The sequence below is a fragment of the Neopelma chrysocephalum genome, unplaced genomic scaffold (assembly GCF_003984885.1).
Source record: "Neopelma chrysocephalum unplaced genomic scaffold, ASM398488v2 Primary Assembly neopelma1_139, whole genome shotgun sequence".
NCBI classification, from domain to species: Eukaryota; Metazoa; Chordata; class Aves; order Passeriformes; family Pipridae; genus Neopelma; species Neopelma chrysocephalum.
This window is the reverse complement of record NW_020897801.1, coordinates 1,142,882-1,167,121: the sequence shown is the minus strand read 5'-3', so window position 1 is coordinate 1,167,121 and position 24,240 is coordinate 1,142,882. Positions and strand designations below refer to the sequence as shown.

At 37.8% G+C, this 24,240-nt stretch overlaps 1 protein-coding gene across 1 annotated transcript in view; it reads left to right on the top strand.

Annotated features, from left to right (window-relative positions):
• The first annotated feature begins 1,675 nt into the window (after nt 1-1,675).
• The window catches only part of SLC15A5 (solute carrier family 15 member 5), a 33,330-nt gene continuing 10,765 nt past the window's right edge, over nt 1,676-24,240 (top strand). The window contains exons 1-6 of the mRNA XM_027699715.1: nt 1,676-2,045; nt 3,705-3,927; nt 8,430-8,599; nt 12,418-12,638; nt 15,116-15,305; nt 20,015-20,203. Of these exons, the coding sequence (XP_027555516.1) occupies nt 1,676-2,045; nt 3,705-3,927; nt 8,430-8,599; nt 12,418-12,638; nt 15,116-15,305; nt 20,015-20,203 (1,363 nt within the window). The remainder of the gene's footprint in view (nt 2,046-3,704; nt 3,928-8,429; nt 8,600-12,417; nt 12,639-15,115; nt 15,306-20,014; nt 20,204-24,240) is intronic.

The window sequence follows — 24,240 nt, the reverse complement described above, 5'->3', positions numbered from 1 at the left end:
TATGTCCTTAAAAAAAAATTCTTCCTGAAGAGTTAGATAAGAGTAGCTTCATGCAACAGGAGGTATATGCACCTCTGAGTTAAATTACTTTTGTCTGTCCTGTTTTGACTTGAGATTGGCTTCTTTAGGCTTTGATGGAGAAACTAAGCTGAGTTATAAGTGATTTCTACTTTGGATTCCTCAGGTTGGTTTGTCCAAATGAGGATCATTTTAGCTGTCATGGATTAGAAGACAGAAATAGTTCTTGGCATGCTGCAAGTCACAGCTGTTTTCATCCCCAACTGTACATCTCTGAAACCTATAAGTTCTTTGCTATCTGAGTTCTTGCTTTAGAATTGTACTAGATTAAAAAAATATATCTTTCAGAATTGTTTTAGGGAGCAGTCTATTCACTGCATAATTTTCAGCTTCAGAGTCTCTAGGCTGTGTGTGTGAATTACAGTTGCTTTTTTTTTCAGGTGATTTTGAAATCTATCTTTACCCATACTGGTTATATACTATTGTGCTTCTGTTTTGTGATGGAGTAGTTCTCATACTCTAAATAGATCTAAAGAGGTAAAATTTGAGTAGTTACAAGGAGAGGTGGAAACAAACAGCAGAGCCAAAAAGTGCTATCAGAGCTCTATTTAGGGAAGCTGACCTGATTTACCACTGCCTTGCAACATGTGTATGCATTTACATTTGTACCAAATAAATGAGGAATGCTTCTCATGTGTAATTGGATGTATTTTGAACAGTTGTTAGTGATCTTAATGAGTTCCACAAAATGAAGAAACTGATCTGGGAAATCAGAAAACTTCTCTGTGGATAAAGTAACAGGAGCATTGTAAAGCACCGTAAGTTTGGCTCTTCCTAATTTCCTCTCAAGGTTGTAATTGCTTTTGTTTGATATGAGAGAACACATCACCTGTGCCCCTGGCCCTTTTGATGCATTGTAGCTACAGTGCTATATCTGCCTAGAGACACAGTTGTGGTTTAGGTTGCTTCTAGATTGCTTTTTTCTTTAGCTAATAAATTCAACTTACTTTCTTTAAAAATTTGCTTTCCTAACTTAAATGTAGAAGCATTACTTATTTTTATAATTAACTTTATCTGAATTTCAACCAAATATAACAAGAAGTATCGTAATGATTGGATAGTGTTTACCTTAAAAATAAAATCCCTCTCTTTATCTAGTTGCAGTTTTTCACTAGTTGCCTAGCTAAAGTATTGAATTATTTTAACAAAATTATTTTCTTCATCTGCTGTCTGTATTCTGCTGAAATTGTTAGCTTTCATGTGTATTTAAACCTTTATCTTTAACATACAGATAGAGATACACATGCAGTATTGGATTCACATAATTTAATAGGTAATATAATTCTGGGGAAAAAATTTTGTTCACCCCCAAATGGACTAATTAAATAAACTAATTAACTTCCTGAGTGTTGCTAAATTCGGAAGCTGAAATGTTTATATAGTTCTTTGATTATTTTGTTTTGGTTTCTGTTTTTTTTAATACTCTTTGATCCCATATGTAATATCTCAGAAGTGACAGGTGCCCTAAGAAATTGTAGTAGAGAAGTGTGGAATTCAAAGCAAGAGTCTTACCAGCTTGCTAATTGCAGTGGAGGAGCACAGAAGTGTACCTGCAACTTAAGCTGCTCTACTCAGTCGTACTCAAAAAAAGACAAGCATGCCCGATGCAGGCAGAAGAGATGTGCAAGGGAAGGGATTTTTGAACCACATGGCTGACCAGGAGCAAAGTCCCCTAGCTGGGAGAAGCAACCACGATGGAAAACTGTCTCAGCCTGAGAAGAAGCTCCAAGAGGCAATTTGTGTGCTGCTGGTGGAGCTGTGCGAGAGGTTCACGTTCTTTGGCATCGTGTGCAACATGATCCACTTCTGCACCGTCAAACTCGGCTACCGCAACTACCAGGCAGCCATGGCCAACATGTGCTTCGTGGGCACCTCCATGCTCACACCGGTGCTGGTGGGCTGGATTGCAGAGTGCCTTGTGGGCAGGATCAAGCTTGTGTGCATCTGCATGTTTCTACACTTCCTAGGTAGGTGACACCCCGGGGACTATCTCATGTTTTACCAGTTCTCTTGCAGAAATGCATTCCCAAGTGTTGTGTTTGAAATCTAGCCATTTTCTCCAGCCTTGTGGCCACCTTCTCTAACAGATAATTACTTAGTTTCTCCTCTACAAAATGCACTGCAGTATTTTTACCTTTGTAGTTTTGTGAGGCAGTGCTTTGAACAAGATTAAGGAACATTTGTGTGTGTATCTTGTGTGTAGTTGGTGCACAAATCTGACTCCTCTAAAGTGGGTTAGCTATTCAGAACATGGATGCTCAACTCTTAAAATTGGTCCCTTTGACAAACATTTAAAGTTTTTATTTGTTTGCATTGTTTGGCACCAATGCAAGGCTTTAGTCAGAGAGTTTGGAAACTGTTTCCCAGCTGTTGGTAGTAAGATTGTATGTGATTGTTGTATTTGGACTAGAGGAAAAGTATTTAAGCACGTACCAGTATAAACAAACTTTGCCTGAAGTACAGAGAGTGTATCCTAATACCTGCACCCAGGGCCTGCTTTCTGGTAGCACATTCTGAGCCTTCCCTGTGTCTCATTTTTGAAATCTTTTATATAAAAGCACTGTTCAAATTAAATGTGACTGTTCTGTAGCAATTAGTGTGTCTCAGCAGGTGGTTACTCTGTCAACTTAAACCAAGTTGATAGAAATACTTCTTACTTGAACCAGTTACTGAGCATAAGCAAGTCTGATTTCTACAACAGCCATCCACATTGTAATTTAGATGTACAACAAAGCAAACAAAAAATCAGAGCCATTCCTAAAATGTTCTTGAGCTGATTGCAAACCCATTATGCAAGCAGTCTGGAAAAATGATTGTTATTGTGTCTCACTGTTTCTCCTATGGGATTCTGGTTTAAATTTCCTTCTACCACTTGTCTGTGCAGTGCATATCTTAAAGTAGAAGACCAGTGACATGAACAGAATTTGAGGTATTTGGGTATTGTTTTAGACAGAATATTTTTTTGTTGGAGATAGATCATTAAATATTCCTGACACATTAGAGTCTGATGAGCATTCATAGTCTCAGTAGTGGCTAATGTTTGTGTTGTTGAAGCATTAATATATTTTAAGTTTAGAGTCCAATTACAACTTGAAAAATCTGGAGCTGATTAAATCTGAAAGATTGCTTTACAGACTAGAGGGGGCAAATGCAATTCATGGCAGTGCTTCTATGAGTAAAGTTTCTGAAAATCATGTGTTTTCCATGAAGGTGCAGCAGAAAAAAAAAAAAAAAAAGAAAAAATTTTCCACAAAAGTTTTGAGAATTTATTTGTTAAATTTTGATTCCTATTACAATTCTGGGGTTTACAGTAAAAAAGACTGCACTCCACAGTGGGATGTCTGGGGTTTTTTTTGGTTAATTGTTGGTTCAGTTGACAGAAGAACCTGAATCCTTACAAGCATTTCAGAGGAAGTTTAGTTTCTTGGAGGCCCATAGTGGTTTTGCCTTACTTTATATAGCAACATCCAGAAAGGTCCTGCCTCTCTATAGATTATGACTCTCCCTCTTTGCACTTTTCTGTTGTGTATCTGATTTTTTTCCCTCTGTCTTTGCAATGTACCAGCTTTAAAAAATATGTGTCTGATTCTAATTAATTTCAAATGACAATTTTCTTTCTGTTCCAGGCACAGCACTATTACCTGTTGTGTCATTCCCCTTTGAAGACATTTACATCGACAGACGACATGTTCTTCATACACTACCCAAAAGGGAGCAGAAAATAGTGTTCTACTTTGCACTGCTCACAGCTAGTCTGGGAATAGGAGGCATAAGAGCTATAGTTTGCCCACTAAGTGCATACAACCTCGAGGACTGTGGACCAAAGGAACTTCTTTCATTTTTCAACTGGTTGGTAATTTAATGTTGGCTAAGTATCTGTTGGGAATGATAGAGCATTGCCTTGAAATTCACTACAAGGTAGATTCTGTGCATGGTGGGTTTCATGCTTTGTTTTTAACCACAAAACTTGTAGATTTTGGAAGAGTTTCCAAGAGTTTTAGTTAAGACTTCTCCTAACTTTTTCCTTTTGCTAGTAGGTGATAGTCTATTTTAGCCTCTTACAGAAATACGCTGTCAGAATATTCAGGATTAAACAATATGCCCAAATGCTCAAAGATTTGGCCATCCAGTTGCTGTTGGAACAACATATTCAACTTGGTTTTCTGCCTTTAACATGGCTATCCCTTTAGGATGTTTTCCCGTTATGCCCTAACTAACAGTGACAAAATTCAGTGATATGTTGGAATTTGTATCAGAGTAAATTTTTAGCCATGAGAGGCAACAGTAGAGTCTGCTGGTTTGCTGGAAGTAAAGATTGCTTGTAGTCTGTGACTGCTAAGTTCAGTGGTAGGGAGCTGCCATGTGGTTTCAACTCTGTTGCTGGGAAGTTCTGGCATCAGATAAACCTCTTGACATTTGTGTTTTGGTTTGGTGTGGTGTTTTTTTTTAATTCTTTAAGAAAAATTGATTGTAAGATGGTTCTTAAAATTCAGGGTGATGTTTTTCAGGGTTTTTTTAATATTAATTATTTCTTTCTCAGTGCATCAGGGAGGTCATTTGTAGTGATTTGTTTGCCTTTCCTTGCCACTTCTGTAGCCCTATACAGAGTGCTATACTTTCTGGTTAAACTGTCCAGTGAGGAAGATGCAGTGGGAACCTCCAAATCCCTGCTTCAAGGCAGAGTTAAAAAAAAAAAAAGAAAAGCCCTAAACTGCCCCCTTTTCTCTCCTTTACATGCATGGTTATTAAAATAAAAACTGAGCACATTTGCATATTAACAATGCAATGCTGAAGAATCAGTGAAGATCTTAGTGAATCAGATCTCTCCTCCTTTGGGGATGGCTTTCCTGGCTATTCTTTTTTCCTCCAATTATGTTAATATCAAAGAGTTTTGAATTAAATCCAAACTTCAGTGAATAAGGTAGCTTTACTAAAGGTGGATGAGACTGTTTAGTTCCTTAGAGCAGATTCTGCCTCCTTGACCTGCCCATAGGAGAGAAGAGAAAAAAAGTCCTTCCTTTTTACTCTATTCTGAGTTTTAATCCTTAATTAGCAACATCATTTTGATTAAATAAAGCTCTGGGGGATTAAAACTGGAGAGCAATCAGTTGTTCTGAAAGATAGCTCTGGAGAATTTATTGTACTGTGGTCTTAGCCATTCAGAATTGTGTTTAATCAAAGTGACATTTCTCAGTGTTGATTACAAAGGAGATATAATGCGAATAAAAAGTTCCTTGGGGGAATCCAAATGGGTCAGTTCTTGGAACTTTGGAAATATCAAGAAAGGTACATGTGCAATTAAAAAAAATGTAATAATTTTTGCACTGACACCCAAGGAGGTGCTGTTGGAGTGCAATCTCAAGTTTTAAAAAATGGAGGGTTCACTCTTAATCTCATTAAATGTCTCAGAATATAATCACTTTTTCTTGATAAGCTGTTTTCTCTTGGTAGTTTCTTGTCTTGGGATTAAATTTTAAAATTATATACAATGAGATGCTTGCATGCTCTTGGTGAGTTTGAATCTATGTTCTTAGCCAAGTTCTTTTTAAACAATCAGAATTATTGATTTAAAGATTGGGTTAAAAGACCTTGTAATTGCCTGTTTTCTAATTCAATCCTTCAAGAAAATTGCTTTGCACATCCAGGGCCTCGTTCTAACCCCTAATATGTACTATGGCTCTGACCTTCTAAACAAATAGAATATACCAATGCTAAGTGAAGAAGGGCTTGGATTCTGTTGGACTAAATTTCCCTAAGTCCTTCTGCATTTCTAAGTGCTATTTTTGCAGCAGGAGTAATAAGTTCTCTCTATGGGAGCAGGGAATGAGAGCAAAGAGTGCAATCTAGACTAGGGGTGAGAGTTACCAGAGTTGTATCTTGTCTTACAGATTTGCTGTAAAAAAAAAAATACAGAGAACATGGAACCAGTAGTATTTTCCACCCTGCCTCTTTCTTTTTCTTTCCATATATTACAGATCAGTTTCTGCCATTATCCTGAACACATTTTACTTTGACTTTTTAAAATGTTGTTCTATTTCTCTGGGATTTTTTTCCTCCACCTTGCTTCTGCAGAGAATTCTGTAGTGATTCTGAAAAAAATTGACCTCCTCCTACAAAGCTCTAGTACAGAAAAGTATATAGCTTGGATTCTAGTCTATGCATGGAATATCTGGGCCTGAATTTGGATAAATCAAAACTTAAATTTGTGAGAGCTAGGCAGGCTTAAAAGATAAAAGCAAATAATATTTGAGGTGACAAGAAATTTTCTGCATCTTCAAAATCAATTGAGAAGGTCTATTTTCATGTATTTCACATGATCTGAGATTGTTTCATTCAGCAGTTTCATCTCAACTGTTACATTAAGTAAAAACTTTTTGAATTGTTTAAAAACATAATACTTTTCAATAAGAGTTGCTACTTCTTTAAAGTTATTAAAATGAATACAGTTCTGTAAAGTGTTATAAGAAGATTATTGGGTCTGTGTGGCTTGTCACAGTAGCATTTAGGTTTGTGTCTGGACTGCATTCTTGAAATGAGCCTCCCAAGTTGGCATTTGGCTCTCACTGTGAGGAGACCTCAGAGTGCTGAAGCTCCAGGAAGGAGCTGTTCCCTGCAAAGCTGTACATGATATTCAGTTTGATGTATCTAACTAAACCCACTATGTCCTAGTGGGATCTCTGAGACACTTCATGTAATGTCGGCCCAAATATCACAGCTACCTAATGCTGCAATATGAGAACTAGCCAGGTGTGTTGTCTCTTTGTGTAGGTTCTGATCTGCTTCTGTCAGTGTGATATGAGCACATTCCTAAATTCTGGTATGTGTATTGAAGGTAGTTTATCTCTCTTGTTTGGATTGCTAAACCCATTGGGGTTTTTTCCCTTCTCATTTTTGTGAGAGGACAGGAACTTTACGTTTCGGTCTCACGGTACAGTGGTGAAGAACAAAAGTGCTCTCCTGTACTCAAGGGTTTTCTTTGGATGCCTCCTGCTTGCAGTCAAACAATCTTAGAGCCAAGAAGAGTGTCAGGACTTCAGGTAGCTCCAGCACACTTCTTTAGAACATTTGGAAAAGAGCCACTGAAACTTCTAACTTTAAAAAATATCAGTGAATTCATTCAAGATGTTTACACAAGTTCTAACTGAAACAGTTGTGTAACTGTATTTTTTAAAGCTTTAATTGAACAGCAGTCAACATGGGTATGTGCAAAATCTGTCCTACTGTAACACCATGGAGTAACATAATTCCAAAGTGCCTTTTCTTTCATGATTGAGAAGATTATTCTAGATTAATTAGGACACATAAATACTCAAGTTCAAATAGCATACCTGAGGCAGAAGTGCCACTGAACAAGAAAAAAAGCTTTGTTTACTCAAGTAATATGTATTAAGCTGTCTAATTATGTATCAATCTATATTTCACCTTTAAATGAAACCATTTTGCTAAGGTTCCAGCAAAGGTAGAGGAATCTCCTCTTGCAGCTGCTTGCCACACAAGACCGATACACATCTTCAGAGCTAACCTGGAACTTGAAAGTTTAGTCAAAATTTATATTCTTAACTTAAAATTTCAAAGGTTAAGTCTTCAAGCCAGAGTCAAATTTGAAGTAAAAATTGCTGAATTATCTTTTGCTGTCCTCCTAATTCCTTAAAGAATATTTATTGTGCTATTTTCAGGGGTTCCAAACTGCAGTAGGGCTATCAGTAGTGGTGTGCCATCTGCTTCCCAGAGTGTTTGATTTTCCCTTGAATATGTTCTGTGATTAGGAAGAGTCCAACACTTACTTGGGAAGCACCTCTACTGCCAAAGACAGTGTCAGAGAAAAATGTGATGGGGAACCTCCTTATTAAGATATTTTCAGAAGAGAACAAAAGTTCAAGCTGAGCCTTGCAACTAAGGACTGATAAATCAAATTATAATATTTCTTAAATTTCTTAACATGTAATATATTTTAACCAAAGGGTGGTGGCATTAAGTCATTTCTCTCTTAAGCTTGAAGCATATGATTTGATGATATTTCATACACAAAACTTATGCTACCAGATATTAAATGTGTAAGTGTTAAATGTTGATGTATTTAATTAGCATCACCCACAAGAATATTTGCAGTACTAGACTGATAATTTGTTCAGCTCTACTGCCTTAGTACACTTACTTTAATCTTACACCTCTTGGAGCTGAGACGTTCAAGTGAAATTCTATTTTAATTGGTGTGTCAATGTGTTCATGGTACTGATGCTGTCCATGCTTACTATACTTAACCATGCCTTTAATTTGATGTTTTAATCTTCTGTAAAAGCCTTATATTATTGAGCCTCTCTACTCTTCTTTCTCTTGTTTCTGTGTACTAGGTTTTATTGGCTGGTTAACTTAAATTCAGCAGTTGTCTTTGTCAGCATTTCTTACATCCAGCAGTCTGTGGCCAGGAACCTTGGTTTTCTTATCCCATTTGTGTCTGGGATTATGGCTATCATCACAATTCACATGATGAGGGGTGAAATGATTTACAAACCCAAAGCAGGTAAGAGGCAACTGAGGAGTAACTCTAGAGATTATTTTCACAGAAGAAATCAACTTGCATATCTAAAAGAGTTTTTCCATAACACTGCTTTGTTTGGTTGGAGATCCTCGGGTTTTGGCTCAACAATATCTTTTTGTGAAAGAGAAAACATCCATTCTCTGTAAAAATAGACCTGGAGATTCTGGATAGGCTGTAAAAGTGGGAAGCAGTCTGTGGTAAACTTATGCATGTTTTCTGACGTGTCAAGGCAGTTGTCAAAGAATTTGCCTGTGCAGGAAGAAGTACAATATTCACGCTGCTGGTGGAACTGATTTTGTCATGTTTGGTTCAACCTGTGTTTTGGTCAGCTGAAGCAGAGTTTGTGCCTATGCTAAGTGTGCTCTCTTGCTTCTCCTGAACTCACAGCTGGGTAGTCAAGCATAGTGGTTAGTCAGCTAAACAGGGTTATGCACTAGTGGTAAAGTACTTTAAAATGCCTTTATCTTGCAGAACATCTGGTACTTACTGTTATTTCAGCATGCTTGCTTACACAGCCTCAAGCGGTTTTACTCATTTGAAAGTAACTAGAAATACTGAATAGCTTTAAATAGTGACTGTGCAGACATTTTCATACAGAAGAAGTTCTCAGGCTTCTGAGGCTTCACCAGTTGGTACCTGAGCTCTACAAAACCCCTTGATAGACAAGGTCCCTCTCAATTGACCAAGCACAGAAATGTAAGAGGAGCCAAGGTAGCTTGAAAAAGGCCATAAATGGCCAAACCTTCCTGTTCTTTTTTTCAGTAGAACCCAGGAACTGAAAGCAAGTTATTACTTCAGTATTTTTGTTAAATATAATCAAAGAAAAACTATATTAGCAGTGAGTGAATGAATGCATAAATTGTTTGGTAATATTGTAGCAAGGACATCACTAGAGAGGTTTATTCTAAATAAATAGAGCCAAAGAAATGCATCCCCTCCACACTGCCCCCAAAACCTCATAATAATGTGCAGCTGAGGTAAGCAGTAACTACCATCAAATTGGCTACCTTGTTATGGGGAGGCTGGGGCTCACTACAGTTTTACAACCTGAGAAGGTAAAAACATTTAGTATAGTCCTGAGCTGGACAATTAAATATGGACTAAGTCTGTAATTTATCCTTTAACTACTTTAATCCTACTAAGTGGAATAACATAAATTTGAAGATTATATCTATCTTGACCGTCAATCAAACTAGTAGAACATTTTTTCTTTGTATCAAGTGTTTTTCCCTATGACTGTTGCTTGAATGATCATATATTTTCCAAGTCTTTGCAGAATGCCAATGTCTACACTAATATCTGCAAAGTTTTTTATTTTCTTAATGAAAATAAAAGATAATATACTTTGTATCATCCAGTGAGGTGATGAAATTAGAAATTCTTCAGAACTGTAATTCAGATCTATAGGTGACCTTAAACGATTTTTATATTTACTGCCTTTTTTATCTTAAGGTAATTCTTCAAATGGATGTTGCATTCAGTTCTGTTTACCTATCAAGCATGGACTTTGTTTGCATTTCTTCCCACTGCTATGATTTTAAGGACTGGCAGGTGAACAGAGATGAGGAAAAAAATACCTACCATTTAGGGTGCAATGTAGGCTTTTTATTGCAATTAAATAGCACAGATATTTAGAATTAGTTTAGGGTGAAAGAAAAAGAATATGAAAGCAAAGGGCTGAAGTATAAAGGAGAAAGTAAATCATTTTCTTGCAACTTAGTATCTATACAGGTTGAAAACTTCAGAAATAAAAATATGGAGTGTATGATGTTTAGCTACATAATGTGCACTGATATAAATATTTGTGCTTTTAAACATGTTTCCTACTAGCTGATCAGATTTGTAATCTAAAGAATTCAGCACTATGGATTTCTGTGGGGTTTACCTATTTTCTTTTAAAGAAGGGATGACGTACTTATTCTGACTATATCATTGGCAAAATCCTCTTGATAATAATTAGGTTTATGTATCATTGAAGTTGCTTTCTGTACTACAAATTCAAGCAGCTTTATCTTCCTAGTTTACTAGCTCTTATAATCTGCTGGAATTCCATGAAGAGAAACACAGCTAAATAATGTACTTGTCTGTTTTGTCTCATGCAAAAAAACGTTTCCAAGGTAGTTGACTGAAATTAGGTAAAGGAGAGCCTCAGCTGGTCCATAAGGAAAGGCAGGGAAATATCAGGTTTTGTTGTTTATTATTTTAGTCTTTTTTTTCCAGTGAGTGAGAAAGAAGAGTCTGCCCAACACCTCACATTCCAAAAGAAAGGAGATGGCCATGACCATCTTCAGGACTGGGTCACAACACAGCCATGTTGTTGCTTTGTTGAACTGTCTGCTGGTCTTGTCATGGGTTACCCTGGGCATCATCAAATCTGACTGGGCTCAAACCCTGGCGGAGTAGTAATACCAGATAACTGCTTCTTATTTCTTTTTTTGAATGTCCAACCTCTAGAGCAGGGCAAAGAAAAATATTATCATTTTTCTGATCTGAAACATTTAAGTACAAGCTCTGCCAATGAATTGAGCTGAAACCAAATTTTCTGTTATCTCTCATTTACTTCTGAAACTACCTCTGCTTTGAGAAGAGCCTTAAGTCCCACTTGTTTTCTGGTTAGCTTCTTAGTCAAGTCACTCTGGAAGTCTGCAGATTTTTTACTTTTAGTCTTCAGATTGGGTCTTAAAATAGTCCAAGATCTTAAACATCACTTACAATGAGTGGTAAGAATAGTTGCCTAATACAACCATACAGAACAATAAAAACTGTATCAACTCTCTGTGTTTGCAGGCTTTAATAAGCTATTTCAGACTTTATTCCATAGTGCCAACAGTCTTCAAGTTATTGCTAAACAGCCAGGGAGTTTTAAATGTTAGTTTATCTAATAAGATGCCCTTACTTAGTCCTCTAGAACAAGTGCTTCCAGTAAGTGTTAATGGATATTTCTAGAAAATAATTTCCATATCAGAGATAGTAGGGAGGCATTTTCCTCTGCAATCTTACTTCACCTTAATTTTTGGAAAGAATTTAGTTATAGATACTCAACTTACTGTAGTGCTTCAGCACTCAGAAAAGTAGGAAAGTGCCATAACCCTTCTTTGCATGTATGGCAACTTACCAAAGGTAAATTAGTCTGCATTCCCAAGCCTGATGCTAACAGTTTTGTCCCCATTTTACTTCTATTTCCTCTGAGTCTGAGAACCAAGTTAGCAATTCCTGAACCCAGTAACCAGTGAGCAAGTTGTAATATGCCAAGTACTGAACTGGAAACTTTTCTGTCCCAGCACGCTACTTGGAAGTCCTGAGATAATATTTCTGGCTTTGAAATTCATCCATGAGAATTCTCTTATCTCATCAACTGTTTCTTAAAGTCCTTTTCCTTCTCACTTCACTACTGCCCTCCCAGTGCTGCTGGACTTCAGCAGATATGCAGTATTACAGTACTGTCTTGAAATGAAAACTAACAACATTCAATAAATGGAAAGAAAAAGCAAAGGAAATTAATGCTTTACTTGCTCAATCTCTGCAACAAATTGTGGTGTGTTAAATAACTGGTAGGAAAAGGCAATCTTCTCTGTGGATGTTTGACAGGATTGCTTCTGCAACAATTAGGTTGTGAACCAACTGGATCCAAAAAAGAATGTTTTGAAACAAATCCAGACTGTTATTACTTTTCTCCTACCCAAAAAAAGACACAAAGGTGAATATATCAGGTTACATTTTCCCTTCCGAAGTGTTTTGTCTTATTTCTTTCGGCAGCAAGTAAAAACATACCAATGTCTGCTATCTCTGATTGCTTGCAGAGAGTTCCCTGCTGACGACTTTTGGGGTGATTGGCAGTGCCCTGAAAACGCGCTGCGTGCGGCATCGCTACCTCAGTGCAGGCGTGACAAACTGGCTGGACCATGCCAAGGAAAACCATGGTGGCCACTACAGTGAGATTCAGGTGGAAAGCACCAAGTCCCTTGCCAGACTCTTCCCGTTGTTTACTTTCCAGATTCTGTACAGAACGTGCGTTATGCAGGTGGGTACACGACTTTTAAACAAGAAAGTTGAAATAGGCTGTGATACGTATTTGCTACTATCTCTAGGCATGTTTGTTCTGTGTTGCTTTACCAGCTGAGCAACCTTGCACAGTGGTTTTAATTACCTAAGAATATTCCTTGCTATAACCTCTATTCTCATCAAATAATGTAAATTGACTTGGTCAAGACATTAAGGAGCTTGTGTGACTGCTTGCTACTCCTCTCTCTGAACCCTTACTGGTTGAAACATCTTGTACTGGAGTCCTGTGCTCCTCATGCTGCTGTGTTGCAGTTATCAACACAGGCTCAGTATTCTTCTTGAAAAATGTAATTTTCCCACTTATTAAATGTTCACTTACTTCTGGAGAGATGTAGAAAATTTTATTTGCTGTTTTGGTTGCATATTTCTCCTACTGTTTTGACAGGCTTATGTGGCTGTTGTAGCTACAGTGGAAGTGGGTGGTTTTCCATTTGTGGAAAGAAGCAGTCCTTTCACAGCCCCTCTGTCAGGCTATCTGGTTCTTTTCGCTTTTGAGTGTATGTGTATGTTATATAAATGTAAATGTGTCAAGAAGCCACTTGAGCTGACATGATTCCTTCAGATTCGTTTCTGTCTGGATGATCCTGGCTAAGCAGGAGTTCGAGGTCACTTACCCTTTGGCAACTGGAATAACAAGTTTATGAGCTGGTTTGGAAATTCATTTTTACCTATTGCTGTTAAAATGCTGCTTAAGGAAATTCATACAAATATGTGGCATATTTGTTCACTGACACTTCCTCTTGCCATCATCCCACGTTCCCATCCATCTGCCTTATTCTTTTTCCTCTTCCCTCCCCAACGCCCCCCTCTCCACAAAGGCACAAAAATCCCCAGAGAACAAAAAAAACCCTACCAAACCAACAAACACATATATTTGACCAAGGTTATGCTTAAGTGACTAGATGAAAATTAACCAAATATCATTAATAAAATTTATAATAATCAGGTATTTATCTAGAGAATATAGAAGTGTTTCTACTGCTGAAAGAATCTACTTACTCCTTTAGCAGAATTTCCAATAAGTTTAAGACTCTTTCTCAGACTAAGTGATAGATCAGTATCTTTTTTGAAGATTAAGAGCATTTTCTTCATATTATTAACAGCTTTCAGTGCCTGTGATTCATGTTGATGATATTTTAATTCCTATTAAGAAGTCAATTCTTATTTGCAATAGGCATTGGAAAAAAACAGGAACCAACAAAATTTGGCTCAGTTCTAAACTTGCATATTTCTGTTGCTATTTATTCTCCCTTTTCAATTTAGATATTCTTTTGGAGGTGGAATGTAGGTTTTTTTCATATTTTTATTAAGATCTGTCATTTGAGTAATTCCTCAGCATTGAACAGACTCCCAGTGAGTAGGATTGACTATAATCATTGATGAGAAACCCTCAATGAGCTCAGTTACTAACTATACATTAATTTTCAGACTGCTACAAAGCAGTAATATTCTACCTGGGTTTGAAGTTACCAGTCATACTGAAGAGCTGTGCAGGATGCTGCAGGAATCCTGAACTGACTAAAAACAGAGTAAAGAAACCAGTTCTACATCGAGCTCTGTCACGACAGTACTCTGTGCATTGCTCAAGTTGGAGTTTGCCTTCAGTAAAATGGATTATGGCTCCCTGCTGCGCATGAAATTAGTTGATCAATCTTCCTCAAAAAACAAACAAACAAACCCCCACCAGAACTGAAAAATCTGTTGGTAGAAGCCATTGGGGTTTTGATTTTAATATTTTTTAATAAACTCTAAAGATCTTCTGTAGAGCCTCACACAAGCAGGAGAAATTATCTGCTTTTGTAGTGAAAGAGTCTTACAAATCTACTTCATTGCATACCCTGATGACTGCCATTGGTGGGTTCCTCATCTGCCTCTTTTTGGGTTCGGTTTTCAGTTCCCAGGAGCAAAAGGAAGTCCTCTCTATAGCTGCTATGGCTCTCAGTTGCATTAAACTGGTCCTAAGGCTGTGGCCAAATTTTCATTCCTCATAGCTTTTAAAGCCATGTGCTGGCAAGTGTCTTGAGGAAAAACTCTCGCCTTGAGCACGCAATCGGAAGTTGAAAATTTTGCTATTCTAGGATTAAATCCTCTGCATCTTGCTATTCTAAGATTCTGTTCTGTTAAATACTGTCTGGGCAAAAAGACTAAATTATTAGGCCATTTGGTATATTGGCTAATAGCTCTAACTAGGGGTGGTCAAATGAATTCACCAACTGTTGCTTTGCACTGTTAAACTCGGGAGAAAATGTTATAGAGGGAAAATGTTACATTCTGGCTTCCTTCATGAATGGTCATTCCTTTTAGCCAGCAGGTATTTGATTTAATGTGACTTCTTCAGATGGAAAAATGTCAGAGAAATTTACAAATATAGTAAAAATCTCATCCATGAAAGATACCTGGTATACTAATGGAGTGGGGTTCTATCCTTCAATACAGATTCCTTCAGGATATTATCTCCAAACCATGAATTCCAACTTGCACTTCAGCGGATTTGTCTTCCCAATTGCAGCCATGAATGTGATAAGCATTGTGCCCCTACTGATTCTTGTTCCTATATTGGAATACATTAACTCCTCATGTCTCTTTAGTTCCAAGGACACTGGACATTCTCCAACAATTTACATCGGTATGTATAGAACACAAGTGTTTACACAGTTTTACTCTGTTTTCTGTTTCTGAAAGAGAAATTTCAGTATGATGGATGATCCTATACAACTATTTCTGGCTATAGATATTAAGATGGACTTGTTTTGGGATGATGCTCATAGGTAAATATGTTTCAAAGGAATTATTGAAAGTCCTGGAAACACACACTAGAAATCAAGAAAAAAAACGCATAGCTTTTGTGTAGGACAGAGACATTTTGAGGCACACAAAAAGTAACTATGAGTCATCCTAGTATTGGAGAAAAGTGATATTAACTATTTGGTCTTGAGAATTACTCTGATGTGGTTATCTCCTATATGTTTGTTTATCCATTTTTGGAAAGTTAATTTACGTTGAAAGTCTCTTTTGGAAAAGAAAAAGTCCTTTAGTTAGTTGCTCTCTGATACCGGATAAATGTGTGTTGCTCAAAATGGTGAGTTTGGATTTAAATAAATAGGTTATGAACAAAGGCTTTGTTTTTCTGCTATTTTTTACACTATAACTGCACTGTTGTTAGGACTGCAGCTCATAAGAGGGAAATTGTATTATCACTAGTACAGTTTCTTCCAGATTCTGCAATTGTATCACAAGTGAAACAAAAGTATCTACTCTAATTGTGTATCTGCAATGGGTGTTTTTAGAACTGATGAGCAAAAGAAAACATGCAGAAAATCATGCAAGACAAATGGGTGTGGATCACTAGACTGCTGTTCCCTTTGAAAAGGCTGAACATTTCACAGGTGGAAGGTTACTTGGAGAAGTACAGCTTTCCTCTCCAGTACTAGAATTTTGGTAAAAATATCTGGTATGGGATAATTGTTCAGGTGTTTAGCAAGTTGATTATTAAAATCCTTAACTGAAACATGCCTAAAACAAAAAGGGATCTCCAAAGGTGAAGTGTTATCTCTTTTTCTCATGGTGGTAAAAAGAAATCTTCCCTGTTATGAGTCCCAGTGCTTCCAGCAGTAACTGTTGTAACCTCAGGGTTGGAGTTTGGCACTCATTTCAGAGAAATTCATAGTCTAGAAGGAATGGCCACTTTAGTAGGGGTTGGGCCTCCTTCTGTAGACACTGGTGTGATTTTTTTATTTATTTTTATTTATTTGGCTTTTAATTATCCCCAAACCTCTTATGTTCTACAGAACATGAGTGATTTGGAGGGATCCTCTGTGACCCTTTTCTGATGTCAGCTGCACGTAGTACCACCAGAAAAGCAGCTTCCATTCTTTATTCACTTAAAACTATTCCCTTTCGTAGATACTCTCATTAAACTTCCTACATTTTTTATCTTCCAGTCTGCACTACAAATCTCAGATGAAAATATTTATAAACCACTATTTTCTCAGTGTGCTGCTATTAATTCAGTGCCCCATGGCAGGCAGCACAGTGAGTACTGACACACACAGAGGTATTAATCTGACTAAATTAGCCTAATTAAGAGTGTTATTAAGTTTTATACAAACCAGAAGCATATAACACAGCAGGTTGCAATTACCCTAGTTTTAAAAATAACATCTGCATTAAAACACAAAAAGCACATTCAGATAATCATTTTCCTTTAAACTATGGAAATTTCAAGTTAGTATTAATGTTCTATCCTCTTATGTTAAACAGCAGTAGAATATATGCAGTGGTTTATTCTTAATAGCTTCATTTATTAAAATAGCCTCCTGTTAGAGGTGATAAATTACCTGAGGCATAAAAATACCTGTGAGTACAGGCAATGGCTTCACATATCCAAGTATATGACTGCACCTGCAAATATGGTAGACCTCTAAGTGCCAATATTTTTGCCAACAGTTAATTAAGTTCACAATTATTTTCAGGAACAAAATTGGAAGTATAAATAGGCAGCTGGTGTTAAGCCAGCCTATAACTATATTTTAATTCAACTCTTGTAAGAGGAAGGAATTTCAGCAGTTTTCTGGAAATTCTCAGTATGTTAAGAATAACAGTTTTCAAGGATGAGCCATATAGACAATGTTGAATTGAAATATCTGATTGTTCTGTATTAAGGGTCTATATGAAAACTGTAATCTGTTACTTTCTCTCTAGTTGTTGGTTTATTCGTAACTTAGGTATGACCTAAAACACATTAAAATCTTAACATGAATTTAGATTGTGTCCCAAACATGTTAAGTATCTGGACCTCTTCACGAAAAACATGAATAGTTGGTATACTTAGGGTTTTTCCAGTTTCTTTGTTGTTTGGGGGTTTTTTTTATTGTTTAGGTGGGGGTTTTTTGTTTTTGTTTTATATTTTATGCTGCTTGATTCGGTCAATAATGCAGAAGATTCAGTAGAGAACTGAAATTTTGTGTCTGGTGTGTGCATCAGCTACAGGCCAGAGATTCTAGATAAAACACCTGAGCCATAGAAGTTCTTTCTGTAATATTCTTAATGGCTGACTATACTGAAATGTTGTCTTAGTCTTGGATTTACTCCATCCATGAGTGATATGGAGAACAGCTCTCCATGCAGTACACAAAAGCAAGCCTCCAGTCCACTGTCTATTTGAGGTGATTCGGAAGTTCATGGTGACCATTTATGCCTAAAGACATTCTAGTTTGAACAAGTATTAATTCTAGGAAAGCTTTTTAAGCTGTATAATTCAGGATGTGAGATCAGGACTCACAAAGGTCCAATACAACCTTAGTCTCTAGTTAACATAAAGAACCTTGGCCTAGAATCACCCCCATATATTACTAAAACTATAAAGCCAAAGCCTCAGATGGTCATTCTAGCTGCTTGTTTCAAACAGAACTGAAGGGAGAACAGTTAGGAAAACCAGATCTCCAAGTCTCTTGGTTTCTTTCTCTGCCACATAAAACCTTAAAAGATTAAAATTAAAATTGTTGGGCATTCACAGTTTACTTTTTCTGAAATGTATTGGCTTTTTGTAAGGAAAATGCTTCAAGTATAGAACTGTGTAGTAATACTGAACTGTTTCAGGTTTCTTTAGTACCAACACAATTTTTCACTGGGAGAGCTCTTGCTTTGGAAGGTTGCAAGAAGCTCCTTGAGGGCTTTATACCTGGCTTTGACAAGCTGCATTGGTTAGAAAATGCTGTTGAATTCCCTCCTGTCATCAATTTTCAAGCAATAATTCACTGATGTTCTTATTAAGCACTAGAGAAGCCTTAACAGCCAAACAACTTCCAAGGCTCAGGTTAGGCATTAGGAAGGATATTTAAAGCTGTGGAAATGCAGGAAAACTGTGACAGTGGAAGGGTGTGAGAGTTTGGTGCTGAGAGAAGAAACACAGAGGCCTGCAAAAACATAACAAGGCTAATGTCAATTAGCTATATGAGTTTTCCACCTCTTCCATACTGACACCCAAAAAGAAAAAGTTTATATTGTTATAAATATAATATGAAACAATAACTTTTTACTGTTGATGTCAAATCTAATAAGTGTAACAATTATCAGTCGTGAAGTCAGAGAAGGTTTTGAAAGAAAAGCATAGTCCAAGTATTTGAGCCAAAACTGTCAAAAGAAACCAAATTCTCCTCACATTATGGCTTAGAAATGCTGACAAATCAGAAATTTGATTAAAATAAGTGGGAGCTCAAACCATAAGAAATTTACATATTTCAGATTCAGAGACTTACTTGAAAACTGTGCTTGCTTTGTGTGTCTCTTTTCTGAGAGGCTACAGCCATTTCATACTGTCAAGATCAAGAAATACAAAATAATACATTTAAATTGTATCCTCTATGCAATGGGTGAAGTGTGCATCTGAGTTTTAGAACCTTTTATCGTGCATTATGAGGCTGAACACATAGGGTTGGGGGTTTTTCTGGTCCTGTGTGCTTGTCCAGTGCTTGCACTTGTGCCTTACCACTGAGGCAGGTGTAAGACTCCATGAGTTGGATGTGCAGTGGTATATTGAAATGTTTTGGGGATCCAGTGTATTAGGGATCATGTGGCAATACTGCTTCAAGGCAGCTGAGAAAGGCAGGAGGCAGCTGTGGTCTCACAGCTTATGTGTAAACACTTAGAAAGCTGGAGATTAGCTCTCCCGGTAAAGCAGATCTTCTCATCCTGAAATATTTAAAAGTCCAGCAAATGCACTATAAACAAACTTTCTAGAGTAGTTCAAGGGAACTCTAAAGTGGACGAAAAGGAGGAAATGTAGGAATCCTTGATCTGCTGAGGTGTGATATGCACAACTAATCTTTTCCTCTCCTATCTGCCATGGCCTTCAGCCTTAGAAATCTAGTATTTTGAGTGCCTGCACTGCTTCTTTTTAAATAGAAAACAAATGGTTAAAGTTTACAGCGTTAATGTGTATTTCAGAATCTTACTGCTACTTAAGTAGGAGAATTTCCTGCTGCTTGGTAGTCTTTCCTACCCAGTCTCTTGTGATATCTGGAAGGACATTTGCCTTTTCTTTCTCTCCTCCTTTCTTACCTCCCTCAATCTTCAAAAAAAAAAAGTAAAAAGCTGTTCTTTGTGACTTTGGTCTTCAGAAAAGTTTTTCCTCTCTCTCAGTTATTCCACATTCTTAAGTTCTTTCTGTGCTGACCTGGTGTTCCTTTGCCATATTCATGTTTAGGTGTTCAGAAAGAATGTTCTGGGGTGGGGGAAGGAATTTATTATTGCATTTCTTAGGAGTTTGCTTCATTATAAAGATGTGAGGATCCTGTACTACAGCCTTGGTGAATGCTCTCTGTGGTCTTTGCCCAGTTGTAGGTCACTTATCTGCTGCACTGTCCGTGATGGTTGCTGGCTTCTCTGAAATACACCGAAAGCACTTCCCTCAGGTGGAGCAGACGCTTTCCGAGGAGGTTCTCCTGGTCTCCTCCATGCCTTGCTTCCACTTAGCTCCTCAATACATCCTCCTTGGAGTGGCTGAAGCCTTGGTAACTCCCTCCTGTAAGTAAAACCCAGTAGGCTAAAGCAAGAGTGTCCTGACTTGCAGAGAATTATATCAGCTGCCTAAATATAGTTACAGTCATTTGATATTTTATCTCTGGCTCTCTTCCATGGGCTTAATGAGCAGATCTGTGCTTTACCTGCTTCAGAGAAGCACAATTTGTCTTTGCTGGCTGTAACTCAGAATGAGCAATGATATTGTTCCAGATTAACTGGAAGATAGCACAGTCCAGTCAGGCCCCTGGGGTGTGCAATCCACTGTGTGGCCTTGAAGCTGAACCTGCTACAGGCAGGGGCAGGACTGGATGAGCTCCTGAGGTCCCTTCTGACCTGAACTCTTCTGTGATGATTTTATTGAGACAGAACAAAAATACATATGACAGCTAAGCTCTGGTTATGGTCTGTGACCACCTTAAAGGCCACAGTCAAAGCAAGGTGAAACAGTTTAGCTCAACACTTTCCATTTGTGGACCCAGCAAATAAAATTATTACGTGTTTTTCACTGACACAGAGCACATGTGGGCAGGTAACGCAGTTCAACTGACTCACCTAGAGAATGTTGTAGGCAGATGCAAGATTTTTGTTAGTGCTCCAATCAGGAGTCATCAGAACATGCCTCCACAGATCATCACACCTTAACTTGTGACATGGAGCCAGAGATAAACACTCCTGTTTTTCAGAGCACAGGCAGAGCTCAGCTTGTGTCTGCCATCCATACATTATGTAGTCATAGTCTTGATTGTGAGTCTGAACCTTTTCTACCTTCCATTTTTTACTTTTCCAAGTCTACACTGACATTTCTGAGGCTTATTTTCTTCTGAGGAGCATGAAGAGTGTTTACCAGTGTTTTACCTTGCAGAGCTTAAAAAAAAAAAGTTAGTATTATAAAAATAATGTAAGCAACATTCACTTAGAGACACAGGTGAAGTAATTGACTGGCTGATCTCTGCAGGCATTTAATTCGATGGATTGAGTGTCTCTTGTTCCAGTACAACCCCAGAAACGTTCAACTTTTTATTTAAGAGCAGGAAATAACTTCAGTGTCTCAGCTTCATTCTTATACTTTAAGACTACTGAAAGCTCTGGGTCGCAGTCTGTCACTAAAAAGGTAATTTTCCCTAGTTTTAAATACTTAGCACTTTCATAATGCCTCTTCATCTGATAGCTCTCAAGTACTTAACTGAGACAAGTTTCTAGGCAGGTAATTTGGTTTCTAGGTTACAGGCTAAGTGTAACTGAAAACTGTGACCTTCTCTGTTTAGCTTAACAAAAAAAAAAGGTTAGGAGGTGACTTGCTTACAGTCTTCTCATGCAAAAGCATGAGAAGAATACTGCTGTTAGAATAAAGCTTTTTAATCTAGCACGCTGGGACACAGCTGAAGTCCAGTGACTGGAAGATGACATTAGCCTTTAGAAAAGAAATAAAACTCCATCCTGGGTTTTTTTCTTTTTTAAAGATCTTTTTAAAGGATTGTGATTAGAATTTCTTAGGAAGAAAAGCCATCTTTACCCATTTAAGTAAAGACGAAGCATCTTGCTAAGAGCTGCAGTTAGAGGTGTGATTTAAAAACCCAGGCAAATGGGACTAAGTCTAAACTTGAGACTTGCATACAGAAAACTGAAGGTAGGTGCCTAAAGCAGGTTAATGCTGTAGCTGATGGGGATGCTGGCCTCCATTCCCTTGCCCACACAGATGTCTGACCCCATTTGTCATGGAGTATCTCAACTATGCACGCTGGACAAGCAAGATCTTCACAGTCTCTGTTACCCCAGGTGCTGCTGGAGAAGAACATGGTTTTTCCCACAGGTCTTGCACCATGTGTGATGACACCCCCAAGCAGATGGCTGAGGTTCACTGAAGTACATCTGGCAGCACTAAGCATCAGTATTCAGGCTTCTGAACTGAGCTCCAGGTTTCTACTACAGTTTGAACTGAATTGCCATTCGGATCTCTGTGGATGTTAGTGACAGCCTAGACACTTAAATAGTTGTTCCAACTTTCCTGGCATTTTACTGCCTTTCTTATGCAGAAGGTCAAATTCAATTATCATAATAATTTACTTGACCTGAAAGTACATGATCCGAGTTGAAGACAGAAATGTTCACTCTTGTAATCAGAGGGAAGAAAGGAGTTATGTCATTTCTGAAGTGCTTGGTTAGAGAAGTTAGATTTGGCATATTAAACTCTTTTATCTTCATTAGCACCTCTTTTATTAGGACTGTTCAGACAGGAAAAGAGAAGGTTTCAGGTTGACCTGATTGTGTCGTTCCAGTATTTCAAGGGAACCTACAAGAAAGATGGAGAGAGACCATTTACAAGGGCGTGTAGTGACAGGGCAAGGGGGAACAGCTTCAAACCGAGAGTAGGTTTAGATTAGATGTTAGTAAAATATTCTTTACTGTAAGGGTGGTGAGGCCCTGGGACAGTATGTCCAGAAAAGTTGTGGATGCCCCATCCCTGGTAGTGTTGGATGGGGCTCTGAGCTGCCTGGTCTAGAGGGAAGTGTCCTTTCCCATGGCAGAGGTGTTGGAATTAGATGATCTTTAAGGTCCTTCCCAACTCAAGCCAGCCTATGATTTGGTCCCTGATGATTAGAATTATGTTTATACAACATATTTCATTATTCTGTTGACAGGAGTTTTGTAAAATCATCTGTTTCAGGTGACATGAGCATCTCTTAGAATAATATCATCATTTATTGTTCCCCTACCACTAAGGTAGTATTTAAAAATAAAATAACGATATTGCTCTCCTCCACAGTGTTAGAATGTAAGATCTCACAGGCCTTTGCCAGGCTGAATTTGTAATCTTTTAGTCTTTTAAAGTCCAATGGTTCAAAAGAAGTCAGTGCTGCTGAAGTGCTGCAAGAATATCATCAACGTGTCTCAAAACACTTAGAAATGGGAAGCCTTGTAGCAAACAGCTCTGTTAGAGGCTGTATTTGGGATTGCTTTGCCCACCAGTGAAATGCAATAGTCTCCAGGGTAACATGCAGCAGCTCTTTAATAGTTTTACTGCAGTATGCAACTGAAACAGCAGGGGTAATTTAGGTAAGGAGGATGCAATTGCCCAGGCTGAATTTGGCCAAGATGCATGTTTTGCACCCTTGTTTTTAGGAGAGAGGTATAACCAAAAACTTTTTAGTCTTAGTGATTCAAATTAGCCAGGACACTGACTGTATGATGTTTAAGACTGTGTTGTCCCAGGCTCAGTTGCTTGCACTTGCCCTCAGGCTTTTGGTTCTTCTTGTGAATAAGGAAGAAAACACTCTCCACGGTATTTTTTTTCTTTAGTATATTTCCAAAGCTCTCATTTGGACATTCAAGTTATAAAGGGTGCAAGGTTGTGATTGCAAAGTTTCATTTGTATTCAGAGATGTTTCAGGCAACTCAATATCCAAAGAGGATCCTCTACAGCATGTTTTTCAAGCTAGAGGTCATGCAAATTCAATTTTAAAGCAGGTTGGGATACACTGGGACTTGGCAAGCAAGTGTGGATGAGGGCTTAAGGTATGAAATTAGGAAACAGAGGTTATTGATAATCAGGTGAAATTACTCAAAAAACCAGCTATTATAAAGTCTTGCTTTTACTGTAGCCTACTTTAGCCAAATTGCAGCTGGTGGGATTATTTATAGTCATCTATGCTACAACAGCATGCCACAGCTTCTCCTCAGTACCAAAGCTGTTGCTTCTTCTGGTTTAGCCTTCTGGCAAGAAAAAATGAAGAAGGATGTCTTAAAAATTATCCTGTGAGTCTGGGGGTTGCATTCTGGGGAAGGAGAGCATTGTCCAGCTTTAAAGTAAAGAGCAAGGTAACTGTCCAAGTTAATGTAGAGCTCTAGACTTTGGAAGTATTTAGTAGAGGTAGCACTGTATTGGCTCTGGCCTAGAAGTTCCTGGTGTTCTGCAGTTAAATATCACACCTCGTCTTCATACTTACTGACCATGGTAGTGTTTCTCTGGTCTTGCTTATTCCTGAGGTTTTAAAAGGTGAAAGCAACTATATGGGCGACAGATCCTTGTGTACTTGTGGAAC